Source organism: Ptychodera flava, chromosome 4 (assembly GCF_041260155.1).
Source record: "Ptychodera flava strain L36383 chromosome 4, AS_Pfla_20210202, whole genome shotgun sequence".
Lineage (NCBI taxonomy): Eukaryota > Metazoa > Hemichordata > Enteropneusta > Ptychoderidae > Ptychodera > Ptychodera flava.
The window spans coordinates 15,638,173-15,655,513 of NC_091931.1; the positions used below are offsets into that span (position 1 = coordinate 15,638,173).

General features: G+C 38.2%; 1 protein-coding gene across 1 annotated transcript; it reads left to right on the plus strand.

The window, feature by feature from the left end:
- Positions 1-1,069: 1,069 nt before the first annotated feature.
- LOC139130995 (N(4)-(Beta-N-acetylglucosaminyl)-L-asparaginase-like) lies at positions 1,070-15,111 on the plus strand. Its single transcript, XM_070696883.1, has 11 exons — positions 1,070-1,226; positions 4,501-4,606; positions 5,521-5,568; positions 5,942-6,054; positions 7,097-7,157; positions 9,835-9,886; positions 10,157-10,280; positions 10,922-10,997; positions 12,118-12,225; positions 12,589-12,722; positions 13,172-15,111. The coding sequence occupies exons 1-11, from the start codon at positions 1,097-1,099 to the stop codon at positions 13,261-13,263; spliced, it is 1,044 nt and encodes a 347-aa protein (XP_070552984.1). The 5' UTR covers positions 1,070-1,096; the 3' UTR covers positions 13,264-15,111.
- The last annotated feature ends 2,230 nt before the right edge of the window (positions 15,112-17,341 follow it).

The following is a 17,341-nucleotide window of genomic DNA, read 5'->3' on the forward strand; positions in this document are numbered from 1 at the left end:
ACTTTGTTCTTTTCTGCAAATACTATCAACAACAACAATAACAACGACAACAAATTTACTGAGTCCAAATATATTTTTATTTTTCTTCATTTTTAAATATTTAATCATCATCATCATCGTCATCATCGGAGATCGAATCCCCTATGTCTCAACTTCACGAGGAGCCCACTAACTTAAAGTACGCCCGCTGGCGGAGTAACCCATGGGCGCTCCGAGCATTCAGTGTTTGTTGAGTGACCGTGTTCTGTAAAATGCGTCAGGAACAGATATTCAGACTCTTAAATTTTTACAATTTTTTTTCTGATCTACCACTTGGGGGGGGGGGCATGACAATTTATTCTTTCTCACGATGGTTTCATTTATCGTGTCTAAAGCCGGGGTCGAATATACGGCTGACTCGCAGCGTGTTTGCAAGGTTATATCTGATTGGTCGATTGTCACTATTCACAGCAACTTAGGGAGTTTATTTGTATTATTTAATTGTAACGGTAAGATTCTGCCAACCAATTGGATAACAGCTTCGAAATCGCTGCAAGTCGCCCCCGAATATATGCATGGTCACCCATTCATTCAGCCTGTGTCTTTCAACATGTCAAACAATATAAGTAGTATCTTGTATCAAACAAATTCATGAAAAATGGCCGACTCTGTCCCCTTTAAAGTTCTTGGAGTAAGTCAACGTCTTGTTTTCGAAAATTTTGTTTCCCCCCCCCCCCTATATAAGTAACACAGGGATGGCGGCCATTTTGAATTTTAAACATTGGTAAGTTGAGAACAAAGAAAAACCAGAAAATGTAACCTCGACAAAAATTAACAATGAAACTAAAGAAAATGTAAATAGGCCTACTAAGACAAGAAACAAACAAGTAAAAACAGATTACACCATGTATAAATCATGTATAAATAGCTGATGAAAATTGCGTCTAAAACTAATAAAATTACCAAAAATTTCTAAAATTTTGTTCATTAAAAATAGCATTAACAAGTTTTGGCACTGTGCTGAAGGCTGTAGTATAAAGGTCACACTGATTGACCTTAAAGCCAAAGGTCACGCACAGAATCTTTGCTCACATGACACATCACATGACTGTACAACATGGCTACCTACGTACACATGTTTCTGCTACCCGTGTGCATTATTGTAGTCTTTCGCATTGTTTCATGCACAGATCACTTATTGCCTCTTGTCATCAACACATGGCAGTTCAGTAACGCTACTGCAAAAGGTAAGTTTATCATACGGATCCGCTTCTTTGGATCCGCGGCCAGGAGATAGTTGTGTTGCTCAGTTGTTGCGGGTCATTACTATGCTAGCATACATGTACAGCTTTCCAACGGTACCCCCACCACAAAAAGTCGCCGGGGAAAGATGTGTAATATTATTAGTAACTCCTTGGCTCATTTTGCGTTCATCACCGACAGTACACTCAGTGTGACATTTTCCGGACGACCTCAGTTTTCGGACATTTAGTGACATGCTGTTAGTTACACTCACTTCGCTCCGTATCGATAGCGTTTTACAGGTCATGTGACCTCATATTATGTCAGGTAACACTGTTGTCCCGTTTTCGATAGTTTTTTTGGTAGAAGCTATTGAGTTCGCTACGAGCGGCGGTCACAAATTGTCGTCTGACACCGCGTCAGTGATACTGTCAACATACTGCCGTCAGGTCAAAGTAACTGAAATTTTGACTAAAGTCCTGATTTAGCATTGAATTTTGAATGTGGGGGAGAATAATGATTTTGAAAATATTCTTTCCATTGTTCGCTACGATTGCATGTTGTTTTAACGAAAACTGCGCAGTTGTTTCGAGAAAAAAAAGTACATTTAATGAACGTAAGAAGTGTACAAGTTTTCGGACAGACAATATTTAGCATAATTGTGTAAACGTAGTAAGTGACTTACCGCGTAAAAACTTGACAGGTAAATAATGCCATACGATAAAATATACTCGCTATTTTTATTAAATAATGCCTGTGCGATTCTAATACAAACAAAATATGCAATGGAAACAATTATAAGTAATACTCACTGAACAAACTTAGCGAAGTTAGCCACACCGTACGATACAAGGTGCCGAAAGCAACACATACAGAGACAGACCGTGTCCGATATCTAAGCGCTATACACGTCGAAATATAGTTGAGTTGTCCATGGATTAAACATAACTAATTATCATGAAATATTCTTATATACTGTTTTCTAAACACATCGAAATTAAAATCGGTGGTTTGAAGTTTCAAGTTATCAATACTTAGCTCCTAATCACATTCCAAACACGACGTCCGATTTCTGGGATTGCAGTCCGATTACTACGCCCTTAACATGGGGTCAAAACTTTGGCAACTGTGACCCCAAAATACCTCTCCAGTCGAGTCAACTGAGTTTGAGGATAACCACAATAAAGTTTCAAAAGGTATGGTAATAAGATTTCGTATTGCTAGTTACTTACGAAACGATTTTGGGCGAAATCCACTACCCTGTCCGAAAACTGTCACACTGAGTGTATCGTACAGCGCATAGATACGCGTGCTTTTAACCTCAAATCGTTCTTAGAGGGAGTACGAAGGCCGATATTCTGCGTTAATGATACAATGACGGTCAAAAAGAACCGTCACGTCTGTTACCTCAATGATCATACTCTTCTAGTTCGTTGTTAATAGAGAGCATTTATGTCGAAATGAAGTGACTTCTTCAAGTTGACATTTACATGGCCCTGCGTACGATGCTGTGTGTTCCCGGCGTTTGGGGAGAGGCCGTATACGCCGGCAACAGACAGCATCGTACGCAGGGCTAACATTTTCGGATCTTTTACAGTGGGTTTAGGTCACAGTGGCTTAGCCCTACGAGTATGGCGAGAGTGTCCGGCTTTGGGAGGTGGGAGGCGGCGTAGCCAAAGCCGGACACTCGCCATACTCGTAGGGCTAACAGTGGCTCAGATTGTTTAGTGTTTGCAAACAAGGCCCGTTTTCTGCCTTTTTGTTTTTCCCCCAGTAGAGCTGTACGTGGATCTGTTTTGGCATTTCCTAGAAGTTGCAGGTGCCACCAATTGAGCTGTTCGTGCAAAAAGGTGTTCGTGCGCATTTTTTCAGCGGGCGGGCAAATTTTAAAACTAATCATTGGGCGGGAAGAAAAAATCGATATTTACTGACTACCTCCATGGGGCGGGGAAGAAATTTCATTATTTTCAGTGGGCGGGGAGAAAATTTTTGACATTGGGTACCTGCATGAAAATACGTAGAGGGAGGGGAAAGCCGTGGTTGATAGAACTTGAGGGGAGATAGTGCGCCTTACTTAGTGGGGAGCAATGTTCTAAGGTATACTGCTAGTTGCTCGCACTGTTTTGCGTTTATCTGGGTTGCCTAGTGGGCGATGGGGAATTTCAGTAGTGGGAAGAGGGCAGTGGGGAGCTTGCATTGTTGTGGGGAGAGGGGAGCGGGCAGACCATAGGTACTGGAGGGCAGTGGGCATCAAAATTCAGTGGGAGGGCACATTTTCCATGTATGCCAGAGGGAGGGCAGTTACGAACAGCTCTACTTTCCCCTCCAAATTTTAGGTCAAGGTCAAAAATAAGTAAAATCAGTATATCAGCCTTCAAAACATGTTTGGGATGATTTTGCAAAATTGATGAACATTACCAGTTGGCGGCACCTGAAGTTGGAGCCCCCTGCCTACCCAAACTGAGGGGTACTTAATTAGGCTGACTTGGTCTATGGTTTGTTGCATCTCCACCACCATCTATGGATCGGGTGTAAATAGATTTCCATGATTTCAGGACCACACATCACTCCACCGTCAGTCTTTCTACCAATTCACAGTCCATCCAAACAAAGCAATACAGCTGTAGTACTCACCTTATTTTCATAAGCCTCTTGTCAATACAATTTAAAAATAAAGTAACAGATGGCAGTTTATGATTTTGAATACGAGAGAAGTTGAACAGATACAGGCTCAGCACCAGGAGTAAGGGAGGTCGACCAATCAAAATATATGATATAGAATTTAACTTTTTAGTTCTCATGAAAGTTACCATGCGAAAGCGATCTCAATGTCATGCATTGGTGCACAGTCCCTCCACCCATCAATGCGTGGAGGGACTGTGATTGGCTGTGTTTTTACCACCTTCCTCGAAGTTTATGTAAATACAATCCTATATTAAAAAACTAAGCAATGACAATGACTGATCTATATATGCTAATGCACAGACCGCTGCACGCTCTTCTCTGAATGTTACCAACCACAAAATAGGAACCAAATTTCAAGCTATTACGTGCAGCAAGTGTATATGCTGATAAAGGATTTTATATTCCACCAGAAAGTGAATGCTATCATATCCTAACCGACCTCCCCACAGGCTGACATTGCCCATGCAGGCACTGGACAAGCTCACAACTTGCCCACAGCTCTGGATACCACAATTTTTCATCACTGTGTGTGGGAATTCTTTATGATGATAGAAGTCTCGAAACATTGTTTTTACAATTTTTTTTTGATCACAGCATGGGATGTGATTAGTAAAGATGGCAGTGCGTTGGATGCTGTGGAGCAAGGATGTTCAGTTTGTGAAGTCCAGCAATGTGATGGAAGTGTTGGTTATGGCGGAAGGTAAGCTTCAGCAATAACATTGCCTTCTCAAAGCTCCATAAGCTGTATCTTTTGGCTATTTTTTCAGAATTTTTGTTTTGTGGTTTCCCTACATTTTCTGCATTGAATCCCTAAACTGTAACTTAATGCAAAGTATTTAGTATATCAACACAACCTATATTAGTATAGTCTCCATTGTTATTGTTGAAAATTGTATTCAAGTCTGGACTAGAATTCATTTATAAACAATAAACAATGATCACTACGCACATACAAGCTGTGTTGACAAAAAGAATACTCGAAATTTCAGCATGACAAACGGATTAGGGTCAGACACGGTAGTTGATATACAGCAGCAGAATACTGAAAAACTTGCCACAAGTTACAGCTCATGTCCCTTCAAATAGATGCTTCCTTTAATAGAAAAGCAGACTCTCTTCGATTTTCAATCCTACAAATGATTTTACTCACTGTCAGGCTGAGTAACTATTTGACTGACTGACTGACAGATTAATGAGCAACTTTACTGTTCCACACTAAGAGACGTTACAAGTGGATTTTTGAGAGGTTTTTCTTCGTAAATCACCTTGTTAGCAACAAATATCATTCTCTTTGATCATTGGGTTTAATACTGTTCACCACTATTTCCTTGTAAATAGGTTCAGAATCACCGTTATAGCATGGTTTCGGGCCAAACCATAGTGATGAAAGGGTTGACGATCTTGTGTAGAGGCACCTTGCCATGCATGAGAACTCTTTGTCCAAAATCTTGTCTCAGTTCAAAGTCATTGATAACTATGCCAACTTCAGTGAAACTTTTTAAAAAGAGATCGTAGTCCTGATGGCTTTTGCACATATTTGAAGACTGAACTATATTTCTTTTTAGAATTGGAATATATTCTAAATTTATCAGTATATGTTTCTATTACTTTAAGCCCAGATGAAAATGGAGAAACAACACTTGATGCGATGATCATGGATGGGTAAGTGCACCTTACAATGTTTTCATATGCATAGACTTTCCATTTCTCAACCACCTCATTTTCAATACCGCAATACAAGCTTCCTAATTATTCACAATGGCTCCATATCACTTTTGAGATACGTTTGTTTGATAAGCAGGTTTACTGCCCACCTATTTTGAAACTGTCTGTCCATTGCGACACTGTGCAGCAAATATCCTTTTGAAAAAAGGAATGTCTCAAGACAATTTTTAATCCTACATTTTGAAAATTACTCAGGAGTGTCTATTAAAATGCAGTTTAAACAAAGTTTTTGTGATGCTTAAACAGCAGGTAGTAGAATCTCTCTCTCTCTCTCTCTCTCTCTCTCTCTCTCTTCCCCACACCCCCAAAGCATAACACATGATGTAGGTTCTGTAGCTGATCTCAGAAGAGTGAAGACTGCCATCTCAGTGGCACGCAGTGTCATGGAATACACCCAGCATACACTGTTAGTGGGTGATCAAGGTATGTCATGTGATGTCCAGTTCCCACAGTTACACAATATGTGAGCTACAACTGGCGCTATTGCTTCTGAAGGCAGTAGCTATTGTGTAAAGTTGCTTGCAAGTTTTGACATGGGTATGTAACCTCACTTTTGAGTCTATATATGGTGATGCTGTTACCTGTATCCTAGAAAAGTCATAAAATTGGTTTATTATATCCGCTTTGAATTTTATGTACCTTAATATTTATTATATTTTCAAATGTCCAATGTAAGAGTACTGCCCTTCCCACTGTTACTTTCATATTCAAGTCATTACATACTCATAAAATATCAGAAAGTCACTTTATCATACACTGTATTGAAGTATGTTGAGTATGTATTTGACAACTCACGAAAAAATGGCAGAGAAAATTATTTTCAAACCATGAAATACCTTGACTGATCTGCTTTTGCTGAGGCCCTTGATAAAAGAGTATTCTCATATGTTTCTATTGGTGGTGTTCTCACTCTCCATTAGGGTAGGGAACTATCCATGGATAGCGCCATCTATCAGCCAATTCCATTGGTTTGCATATGGAAATGCAAGAAAACATCCTTGTCATTTTGCCATTTTCTTGAAACTTTCACATAAGACTTGGAATGAGAAACCATTTTGAAAAATGTCTTTGGAAAGTGAAAAATCTGCAATAATGCTAACTCGGCAGTTTCAATTCGTGTTTTTAATAAACGTATTGTTGTGCACCTAATATGTGTAGTCAGCAACATGCATTTTTCTTCATGACATCTAAACATCAGTTGTAAAGGAATGTTTAAGAACTCACTCATGCAGGAAATACAGTGCTTGATGGCTGAAGTTGTCATAGAGTAGGGTAGACTACATAAAATCAGAGATTTGGAATGTTTAAATGATGTATCTCAAAAGGAAGACAGAAACGTTGCTTTTCCTCACCATGTATCTTGTCTACTTAATGTGCCCTACAACTTGTACAATCACAAAAAATTGACAATGTTTTTAACTTTTGTGTTGTCACCAACCTTTATGCCTATCTGTGTTTTTTTCAGCGACGCAATTTGCCATTGAAATGGGTTTTAAGGAGGAAGATCTTCACACAAACAAATCAAGGTGAATGACAGTCATGTCATCAAATAATTTCTGATCACAGTTTCAGTTTGAAGTATTATGATTGGAGAATTGTCACACCATTCAGACATGCTGACGTGTCTGCTTTGTGATCATTAGATTGCCTTCAGACAAACAAGTACAGTATAAAATGTCACATACAGAGCATCAAATCTCTGTCAAATTCTTTCTTGAGAAGGGACATTGTAACAATACTGCAATTATGTCTGGCTCCTGTAGATTGCCCCACAATAGCATTCCACTTGCTTAATACATAGATTAACATGACTGATATTGTATGGTACATTGTAATAATGAAATTGTGCAGTTTTTCTGGTCTCAGCTCTACTAGGTCTGATCTGCCTCACAGTTTATATCATCAGAAATCATCATGCCTGTTTCTTTGCTTTAACTGTCCTTGGTATCACGTATTGTGAGGTATCATTTCTGAGTACAATAAACAAGTACCGGATTTTTCTGAGAGTACGCCCACTCGAAAAACCGCCCATGGGCGGTTATTTGGGGGGTGGGCCGTTATTAAGAATTTTAAATTTCATCTCAACCTTTGTCTACGGCATTTCAACTTGACTCCCCTTGAAAAAAATTACCTACACAAAGGTCAAAAAGTTTTATATAGCGTACAAAATAAAATAAGTTACACTTCTAAGATAATTACTTCGGCGATATATGTCCGTATCCCCCTATTTATGCTACTAAAATGCAGGTGGAATGATCCAGAAGAACGCAAAGTCAACGTTAGAGTTTGCCACACAATGCCGACAATGATTGACAGATGAAGCAGGAGCCAGGAATTTTCCATTCTGCACGATGGGGATCATGAAATAAATAAATGACTATCATAAAAAATAACTCTGTTTCATTATTTTTTTATTTAATGTACATCATTATTTTTCAGGATTTTTTCGCTTTGATACAAAAATCTGATGATTTTCTTCGCGTAAATTTGTTGCATTCACAAACGTAACAGTAGTAGTAATCCCTAGTAGAAATGGTATGATCCACAATCGTTTACGATTATTGACCTCTTTGCGTGCGTGCAACGAATGTGAAACACTGTATCTATTTTCACAAGTTCGACTACTTTGATTAACTTGTCACACTTACAAACTAGGTTAGCCCTGCGTACGATGCTGTGTGTTCCGCTACAGCTAATAGCCCCGCTCAGTGAGCGGGGCTATATTAGCTGTAGCGGAACACACAGCACAGCATCGTACGCAGGGCTAAAACTAGGTCAACCTCAGAACACGTGCACACGTCAAAATCTGATCGATGATTTTCTTCGCTTAAATTTGAATGCGTTCGACAAACCATGGAGGCATATATAAAAAAAAATGTCTATATAAAAATTTAAAAAGTTTTTTCCTTTTTTGTTATTGGCAAGTAAAATCTAGCGTAAAACTGTTGGTCGAGGATCCCTACAGTACGTCACTACAGTGACGTAGGCGGTGACCTCTCAACTTCTGAACACGAACCAAGAGATTACGGCCAGCATCCGCGCGCCACGAATGATCATAGATCCTAGGACTGAACTTTCCCCCACCCCCCAAGTAAAAGTTTGGTTTCAGTTTTGTGAGACTGGGAATGTCCATAAGACGAACGATGGTCATCGATATCACACGAAGAATCTCTCAGTTTGTGTTTAGAAGTTGAGAGGTCACCGCTACGTCACTGTAGTGACATACCTCCTCGACCAACAGTTTTACGCTAGCAAAATGGCGGTCTCCGTGTAGTCATGTCGGGCAAACTTAGAAAAAAGGCGATATTTCAGTGAATTTTGAGCGGACTTCTGGTCTGGTTAGTCCCTAATAACCAAGCTGTCGATGAGTGTTGGCAATTTGTAATTTGGATGGAAAATATTTCGAAATATCGTCGAGCAAACTTCCGCAAAGGGTGCTTGCGGCGGGACATGGACGCTAGTCTATGGAATATCCCATAGCTGTGGTGGCGGGGTTAAAATCGTAAAAGTCAAAACCAGCCCGTAAAAGGCATGAATCCCGTCTGAAAACACCACAGCTATGGACCCACAGCTAAATGGGACCTTGTGTTGTCACGGTTGTGCGTTGATTATCCATGCGTTATTTTTACTTGACTCGTAATTTATTTTTCCATGTGTGATTTTATTTTCCAAAGAGATGTGTATAATTATTATTGCAATTTGTGTTGATACACAAATAAAAGAAATCTTGATCGTATCTTGGGTTCAGTTTAGTTTTATGCGTGCGTGAATGAGTGTATGAGTGTCAGTTTATGTTATTGTATGATGCATCAGAAAATTGCAACATTGTGTCCTTTTTGTTGAAGATGGATCTGTTAGAATTTGTAGCGCACAATGACGAAAAAGAAAACAAAACTCTCGAGAAAAAAATGAGTGGATGTTTTGCAGCGTTCTACCGTCATTTATTTTTGGTTTTGTGATCAACAGTGATAAAATAACTCCTTTATTTTTTAGTTAATTGGCGGTAAATTTTTACCGAATTACGGCCCTGGGCCGTTATTTAGCTACAGGTGTGAAGCAGACAATGTAGCCATTTTCTGTTTAACGGCCCTGGGCGTACTCTCAGAAAAATCCGGTACATGTACAATGACCAAGCGTAGCCCCTCTCCCCAACCCCCCATAATCTTTAGATTTGTATCAAGTTTGCCAATTCTTGAATTTCAGGCAAATGTGGCAAGACTGGAAGAAGGGTAATTGCCAACCCAATTACAGACAGGTAAAATGAACTTAACCTTAACATTGAAATTTACATCAAATCACGGAAAATATCCTACTTTATAAGAGACATACATTCTCAGTAAACCTCAATACTGTTTATCAAGAATGACTGTTTGATTGTTTCAGTCACAACCATTTCTCAGGTCAAAGTAAAACTGTTCAATTCTGCAAACAGATATATAAGATGAAGCCAAATTTGACATCAGTGTGATCACAGTCATCGCGATCTTCAAAAACTAATCTCAAATGTTGTTCCTCACTTATTAAGAATGTCACACCAGATCCCAAGAAGTCGTGCGGCCCTTACAAACCAAACAAGGCGAGGAAAATTAAGCTTTCTAAAGAGCAGAGATACAACAAAGAAGTCGGTGAAGGCAATCATGATACCATTGGTGAGGATGTCTATATATGTTTCTTTTCCCTCAACACTTGGCATACCCTCTTAGCATTTGCTACAAAGAGAAGTGTCACTCCTGTCTGTTATTATTAATTGGGGACTGGCACACTTCAGCCCTCATCCCATGCTTAGATGGATGCAGATGTCAGCCCTCTGTTGTGTTGACAAGTTTTGTGATTATGATGCTCAGTCTGTGCAAAAACACCATATACGTTGTCACTTCTTTATATCGTGGGTTTTGATTCTTAGGGGTATTACACCTAATTTATTCATCAGTTGAATGAAAAAAAATTGCATAATATGCAAAGTTGTAGCTTCATTAAGAGTTGAATTTAGATGGTTTGGTATTGTGTTTTGCATTCTTCCATCAGTCTTACAGTGAATATTTTCAATGATATCATATTATCTGATTGACTGTCATCATATATTTTGAAGAACAAGAGAAACTTCTCTTCCCTGTAATTTATAAAATATCAACAAAGGAAAAACTGATGATCTAATAAGCTCTCAGTAAAACACAAAAAGGTCTATGATACAAATGTTTCTTGGATTCAATAGTGAAGATACATTGTTTCTGAAAAAATCGTTCATTTTTTCTGAATAAAAATGATGTTTTTTTATTCATTTGTGTTCCAGGCATGGTGGTAATAGACTCAATGGGTAACGTAGCGGGTGGAACTTCAACTAACGGTGCAAATCATAAAGTGCCAGGGTGAGTGATTTGACTGACGGTATAGATATACACAAAGTATTACCACTGATGTCAATTTGCATAGTGAAATATAATGCTAACTTCAATGCCTTTTTCAGAGCTGAGAGAAGGAATGCTAGTCTCCTGAAAAAGAAAATATGAAAAACTGAAAATACTGACTTGCTACTGTCATGTCAATCTGCAGTGCAGGAGGAAAAAGATATACTTCCTCCGGTGATTATTCGTACATGTATGTATTGAAGCATACTGTAAATACAAATTACCCAACATTTACCAATGGCCACCAATTCTGTTACCTCTGCAGAGGGAAAATTAATTTTGATTTTCACCAAAAGAGCTTGAAGCATAGTTCCCACAAGTAAGTGGTAGATGAAAACAGATTTGTAAAAGTTGAAGAGTCTGAATATCCATCCCCACGGCACATTCTACTCTAAATGTGGCAATTTTCACCCATTTATGAAACATTTACATGTGGTACATCATCTCTAGAGCCGAAATTCTGCATCCATACTCAAACCAGTCAGAAATAGACATGCACATGTATGATAAAAACGAGACCTATACTGTACGCCCTATTAAACCTGTTCACCCCCAATTTCCTGTAAAGAGGTCCACACTCAGCATTGAAAACAATAGAGTTGGGCTAAACCATCATGGTAAAAGGGTCAAAGCTCAAAAAGCTGTAACTTTTGATGCGTTTTCAATCATTCTAGTTCTTTAAAAAAAAAACCAAAGTCCCTCCACAAATTTGTACAATGACAGTGTAAGATACAGTCACTTGTTCTACTTGCCAAATAATGTTGAAATGCCGAATCTTCAACTTGTCACACTGACTGTATGTAATGTTCAATGTTATCAACAATTAGGCTGTACTGTGTTCACAATATGTTGTTTTGGTGAGGTCAATACTTTGAATGTCAACATAGTGAGAAGCAGAAGAAGAAACAAAACAAAGATAAAAGAAGAAAAACAGAAAAAAAAGGATGAAATAATTATGAATATTTGCAGCTGTTACCCCTTGAATTCCCAGATGCAGTGGTTATGAAATTGCTTTTCACAAAATTCCAGTTTGAAATCCATGTAGTTGAAATGATCTAGTTCTCTGATCCATTTCTTTCAGGAGGGTCGGTGACTCACCCATTGCTGGGGCTGGTGCCTATGTGGATAATACCATAGGTGGCGCTGCAGCTACGGGAGATGGCGGTGTTATGATGAGATTTCTACCCACGTAAGAATTTCCATTTATATACGTCACAATTTTACCATTCCTTTTAACAGATAAAAGAATCCTCAGCGGTTTGATATTTTTGGACTTGGGGGAAAATGATAGAAAGATTCCAAAATTTACAAAATTACTAACATTTGGAATGAATTTCCAACACCTAGAGACATTATTCTATCTCTCCTGTCTTTCATTCATATGACAATATTTGATAATTTGCAATGTGGTATCTCGGTTATCAAGTTTGGTAGTGTACGCTACATGGGAATAGGGATGTCAAAATAGGTGTATACAGTATGTTACACTTTATGTTATCCTTCATCTGTCGTTCAGTTTGAAAATGTTTGATTTTGTTCCATTTCATCTCAGCTATCAAGTTGTGGAGTCCATGGGATCTGGAGTTGATCCGACGTCGGCTTGCAAACTGGCCATCAACAGAATCACAAAATATTATCCAAATTTCAGCGGGGCTTTGGTGGCTGCAAACCTGTCAGGAATGTACGGTGAGTGTTGATGATTCCATGATTGGTGAGGAGTCACATAACCCCCCTCCACATGCAATGGTCCAGCCCAGCCCCGCTTGTAAACAATTGGGTCACACTGAACTATACTGGTGGAAAAAAAGGTGAACAGCCTAAAGTTCAAAACTATGGATGATCAATACTGTTTCTTCGAATTCCAATAATTGCCTGCAAACAGTTCTCTATAGCCTTAGTTAAAAGAATAGGTAATATACTCATAGGCAATGGCATTAGAATTTTGACACATTGGGATAAGTGAAATTCTGCAGGAACCCCCCCCCCCCTTCACCAAATAGGGAAGGGATAGCAAAACAGTTCAGTCACACTTTCCCGTTGCAATGATAATGAGGTGACTACTTCCAAAACTGTTAGATCAATACACTCCATTGTGACTTTCTTGAATTTTATCACTTTTATTTTTTCTTTCACAGGTGCTGCTTGCCATGGTTTCAGTACTTTCCATTACTCAATTAGAAGTCCTGGTATGGCCAATGTCACAGTAGAGGCTGTTCCGTGTTCGTAACGTCTTCCAAATAGAAATTGTGTGTATGTGTGTTGGGGGTGGGGGGTGGTAATGACTCTCTGTGCATGTGCATGATATGGTATGTTAGTGAACTGTTCAAGGATTGCTATGTGTTCAAATTGCATCACTGGGGAACTATTGGATAGATGAGATTGATTTTCCCCGACGAATCTGCTCAGTGGGTGCATATTTGGTGCATAAACAAATGTAAAGGCATTATCCGGTACAAGCACAATTCCTCCAATCATGGTGGTTAGAGTGGTTGGAGGGACTGTGGTACAATGTAACTGAGAACACAAAATACAAGAGCATGGTACTGGCTTTGAGATGTCAGAATACTGACAACTTTGCTTTGTTATTATCATCTTCCATTGACATTTGTGATGCATCATCTCAGTGCAGTGAGCTCTTTCAAGTCAATGTATATATTATGTCTTTCCACAACACTTTCTCAAATACTGAAACAACACGCAGGGTGTGATCTTGTAACACAAAAAGTTTGCAGAGGCTGTTTTAGTTTTTAAATTTTGGAGCATTTACAAAGCAGAAATCATTCTTTCGGCCTAGACATTCAGGATATTTTATAGGAACTTGGTCAGTTATGTGAAGAAGGAGTTTGTTTCTGGTCATGGCTCACGTCACTTGTAACTTTTTTAGTGATGCCTTTTTTTTCTGTGGTTTGTGTTCAATGAAATCCTGACCATGGTGTATCTAACCAAACAGCTGACACACAACCCAAGTGATGCATCATATCATTACAGTAGCATAAACATACTCTGGGTATGGAGCTGCCTAACATTTATACGCATAAAATGCTTAAAAAGGAAGATTTTCTTTTTTGTCAGAGTGAAAAACAATAACTTTTGTAGTGTTATTGTACCAAAGTTGTTTTGGAAAAAAACTAAAAAAGGGAATATCAGACCTCCGCATCACTTTTGTCAAATGTCAAGGACAAGTAATAAATCTTTCTTCTCACCCTGACCTTTTAACAAGTGAACCATTATAGTTGATGGCTCTGCAGACTTTCGAGACTCAATTCTTTTACTACAAATTTGGATCTGCCTAGATCAGTGAACGCTGCAAAAATTCAGAGTTTTTCTCTATAAAAAAGTGAACTGAGAAGTGCATTTTCCTCAGCTGATTAAAAGGTCCGAATTGTCCACTGCTGATTGCAAGAATAAGGGAGACAGTGATATATGATGAAAATGCTCCTTAGATGTGACATACCTTCTTGTTAGAGATCTAGTGCAAGTCTCAAGTCAAAGCAGTACTGCATGCTGGGTAATGTTACAATATGAAAGGTAGTGTCACTGTATGCAGAGTGGCGTTGCAGAAGGTATCTTGTTCTAGAATACCACTACAACCGTCACTAACTCTAATATGCCAGTACATTCAAACCTGTTATCGGTTCAAGCAACTCTGAATTTACTGTAGATTGTCCTTATCTACTATGTGTAGGTACTTATGTATGTGAAGAAATACTCACCAACCCTGCACACAGACGATCATATAAACCTTGCACGCACGCACACACACACACACACCACACACACACACACTAAGTTTGTGCAAAAGGGTTCAGAATTTTTAGGAACTATGTGTTTTAAATATTTCCACCGGCAGCTAAGTTTGGGTTTGAAAATCATAGATTTTATTGTTATCCATGAAGTCTTTCAAGTCCGATTTTAGATTTTTTATAGTGGATGAGAGCATTGTTGTCCAAGAAGTCTTCCAGGTCAGAGTTTAGAAATGCTTTCTGGTACAAAAGTTCTTGAAATTGACACTTTCAAAGAAGCTTGGAATGAATTATTGAGACTGCTGAGAAAAATAAAAATATTCAAAAAATGACAGCCTGTGTGTTCTAGTGTTTCACACATTGAACAGATGATCCTCAGTCTGATAATTTTCATGTCCTTAATTGCATTACTACTCCGTATCACCAATCAAACTTAATTTTGCCATGATTGTAGGGCAAGAACATGTAAACTGAATGGTGAAAAGTAGGCTGTCCCAATCTTACATTTCAGTCATATTAGCCTCATATGTCGTTTAAACATCCACTGGATTTTAATTGACAAGACTGCAAACAGAGGTATATCATGACTCAGAATTATGGAAATTTGGCGTTTTTAACGTAAATATTCAGATCGTGCGCAGAGTCATTTTAGATTACATAGGAGAAACCCTTTGAAGCAGGCCTACAACAGTCTCACTAACCAGGTTGTAGCTTTCCTGCTTTTACAGCTAAAATCCACATATCAGCATATACGTTTCTAAACTTTGTTCATTGCCAGTGGTGGCGCTCTTTGCATCTTTGCATCCCTCAGTGTTAAAGCCCCTAGCTGCTAATTTTATGCATTATTTTCATGATTTTATTTTCAAACCAAAGTTGGTTCGTGTAAATGTGCTAACTGAAGGATGTGTATTGAAGTATCACTGCTCACTGATTTGGACCATACATACACGTTTTAACAGGCTTAATAATAAACGGGTGCCGCACCCATAAAATGGCGCCCCCACGGGAAAATACAAAAAAAACAGTATTTCCTGCACATACACATCGTGATCATACCAGAAACAAGCATGATGCCATTTACTTGAATGCACAACACACGATGGCCAACATTTTGTTGTTTTTATCTTTATTTTCTCTGTTATATGATTAGTTTTTGAAAATGGCGGGAAATCTAAAATGACATTAAAACCTTCAAATTTGCATGCCACTTTTGACAGTCATGGCAGCGTTATACAACTTTTTAGTCTCTAATGGGTCTTATTCAAAGAAAACTCTTGGAAAACTAAGGATATTTTGAGATCGGTTTGTTAAACATTCGCAGCTATTGGGGCTTGTTACAACCGATAACGTAGTAACTAACCGATAACGTATCAAACCCGATAACGTAGTAAAAATTTACCGATAACGTAGTAAATCAACCGATAACGTAGTAACGAACCGATAACGTAGTAAATTTTTCTAACGGATAACGTAGTAAAAATTTACCGATAACGTAGTAATTTTTCCTAACCGATAACGTATCAACAAATTTACCGATAACGTATCAAATCAACGTATCAATGTATTGGATTAAGTGAATCATGGGAATAGATTCATAGAGATAGATCTATCCTCGATCGAGCGATCAAATAAATCGACCGATTGATCGATCGATACACTGATCTATCATTCAATCGATCGGTCTTTCTATCGATTGCATGATTAAATGAATTGATCGATTGCTCGACTTATAGAATGATTGATGGATCTATATATAAATATATATATATTTCGATGGATATACATATGTATATATATATATATATATATATATATATATATATATATTTCGATGGATAAATTGATCGATCGACGGATAGATAAATAGAGAGATAGTGTATCAAATCAACCCATAGTGTAGCCAAGTGAACAGTAACGTATCAAATCAACCGATGACGTATCAATCAACCAATTATGTATCAAATCAACCACTGACCTAGTCAAGTGAAAGAGTAAAGATTCCAGTAAACTGACAATTCATCTAGTAAACAAATTGGGCTTGGAAAAAAGTTTTCAACATGACCGATTATAAAATTTCGTTACTTAAAACTTCAATTTATCAAAATGACAATAAGTCTTTACAATGTAACTCTCATTCTGGGACTGATTTTACAGGTTAATCTTGACTCATTGTTTAATTGAATTCCTTATAATCAAAATTCATTAATTTTACAAGTTACTCCTGAAAGCAAGCCAAGTCAACAGATTTTGTAGACAACATATTGTTTTTCTTTCCTTTTTATCCTTTCTGTCATGATTCACGTCAAGTCACATCTTATTTGAAGTAGGATTACGAAGACATCGCAAAATTATTGTGTTGTCGTACATAGTATAGTGCTGATAGAAAAAAAACCGCTTAAGTCAAGAAAAATAAAAAGTTTGTTTCTCATCCTCGCGCGCGTCACAATTCAAGCCCGCCACGTCAACATTTTTTTCCTGCTCATAAGGAAAAAAGTTTTAAAAACCCGAAAAAATACGCGACGTCGACGATAGTGCATAACACAGTGCTGTATAAAACAGAAC

What these genes read in the sequence shown, in the direction of transcription:
- LOC139130995 (XM_070696883.1), top strand. Translation starts at nt 1,097, where the DNA reads ATGGCTACCTACGTACACATGTTTCTGCTACCCGTGTGCATTATTGTA. An exon ending in CAGTAACGCTACTGCAAAAG is followed by an intron (nt 1,227 to 4,500) that starts GTAAGTTTATCA and finishes TTTTGATCACAG; the next exon opens with CATGGGATGTGATTAGTAAA. An exon ending in GCCAACCCAATTACAGACAG is followed by an intron (nt 9,887 to 10,156) that starts GTAAAATGAACT and finishes TCACTTATTAAG; the next exon opens with AATGTCACACCAGATCCCAA.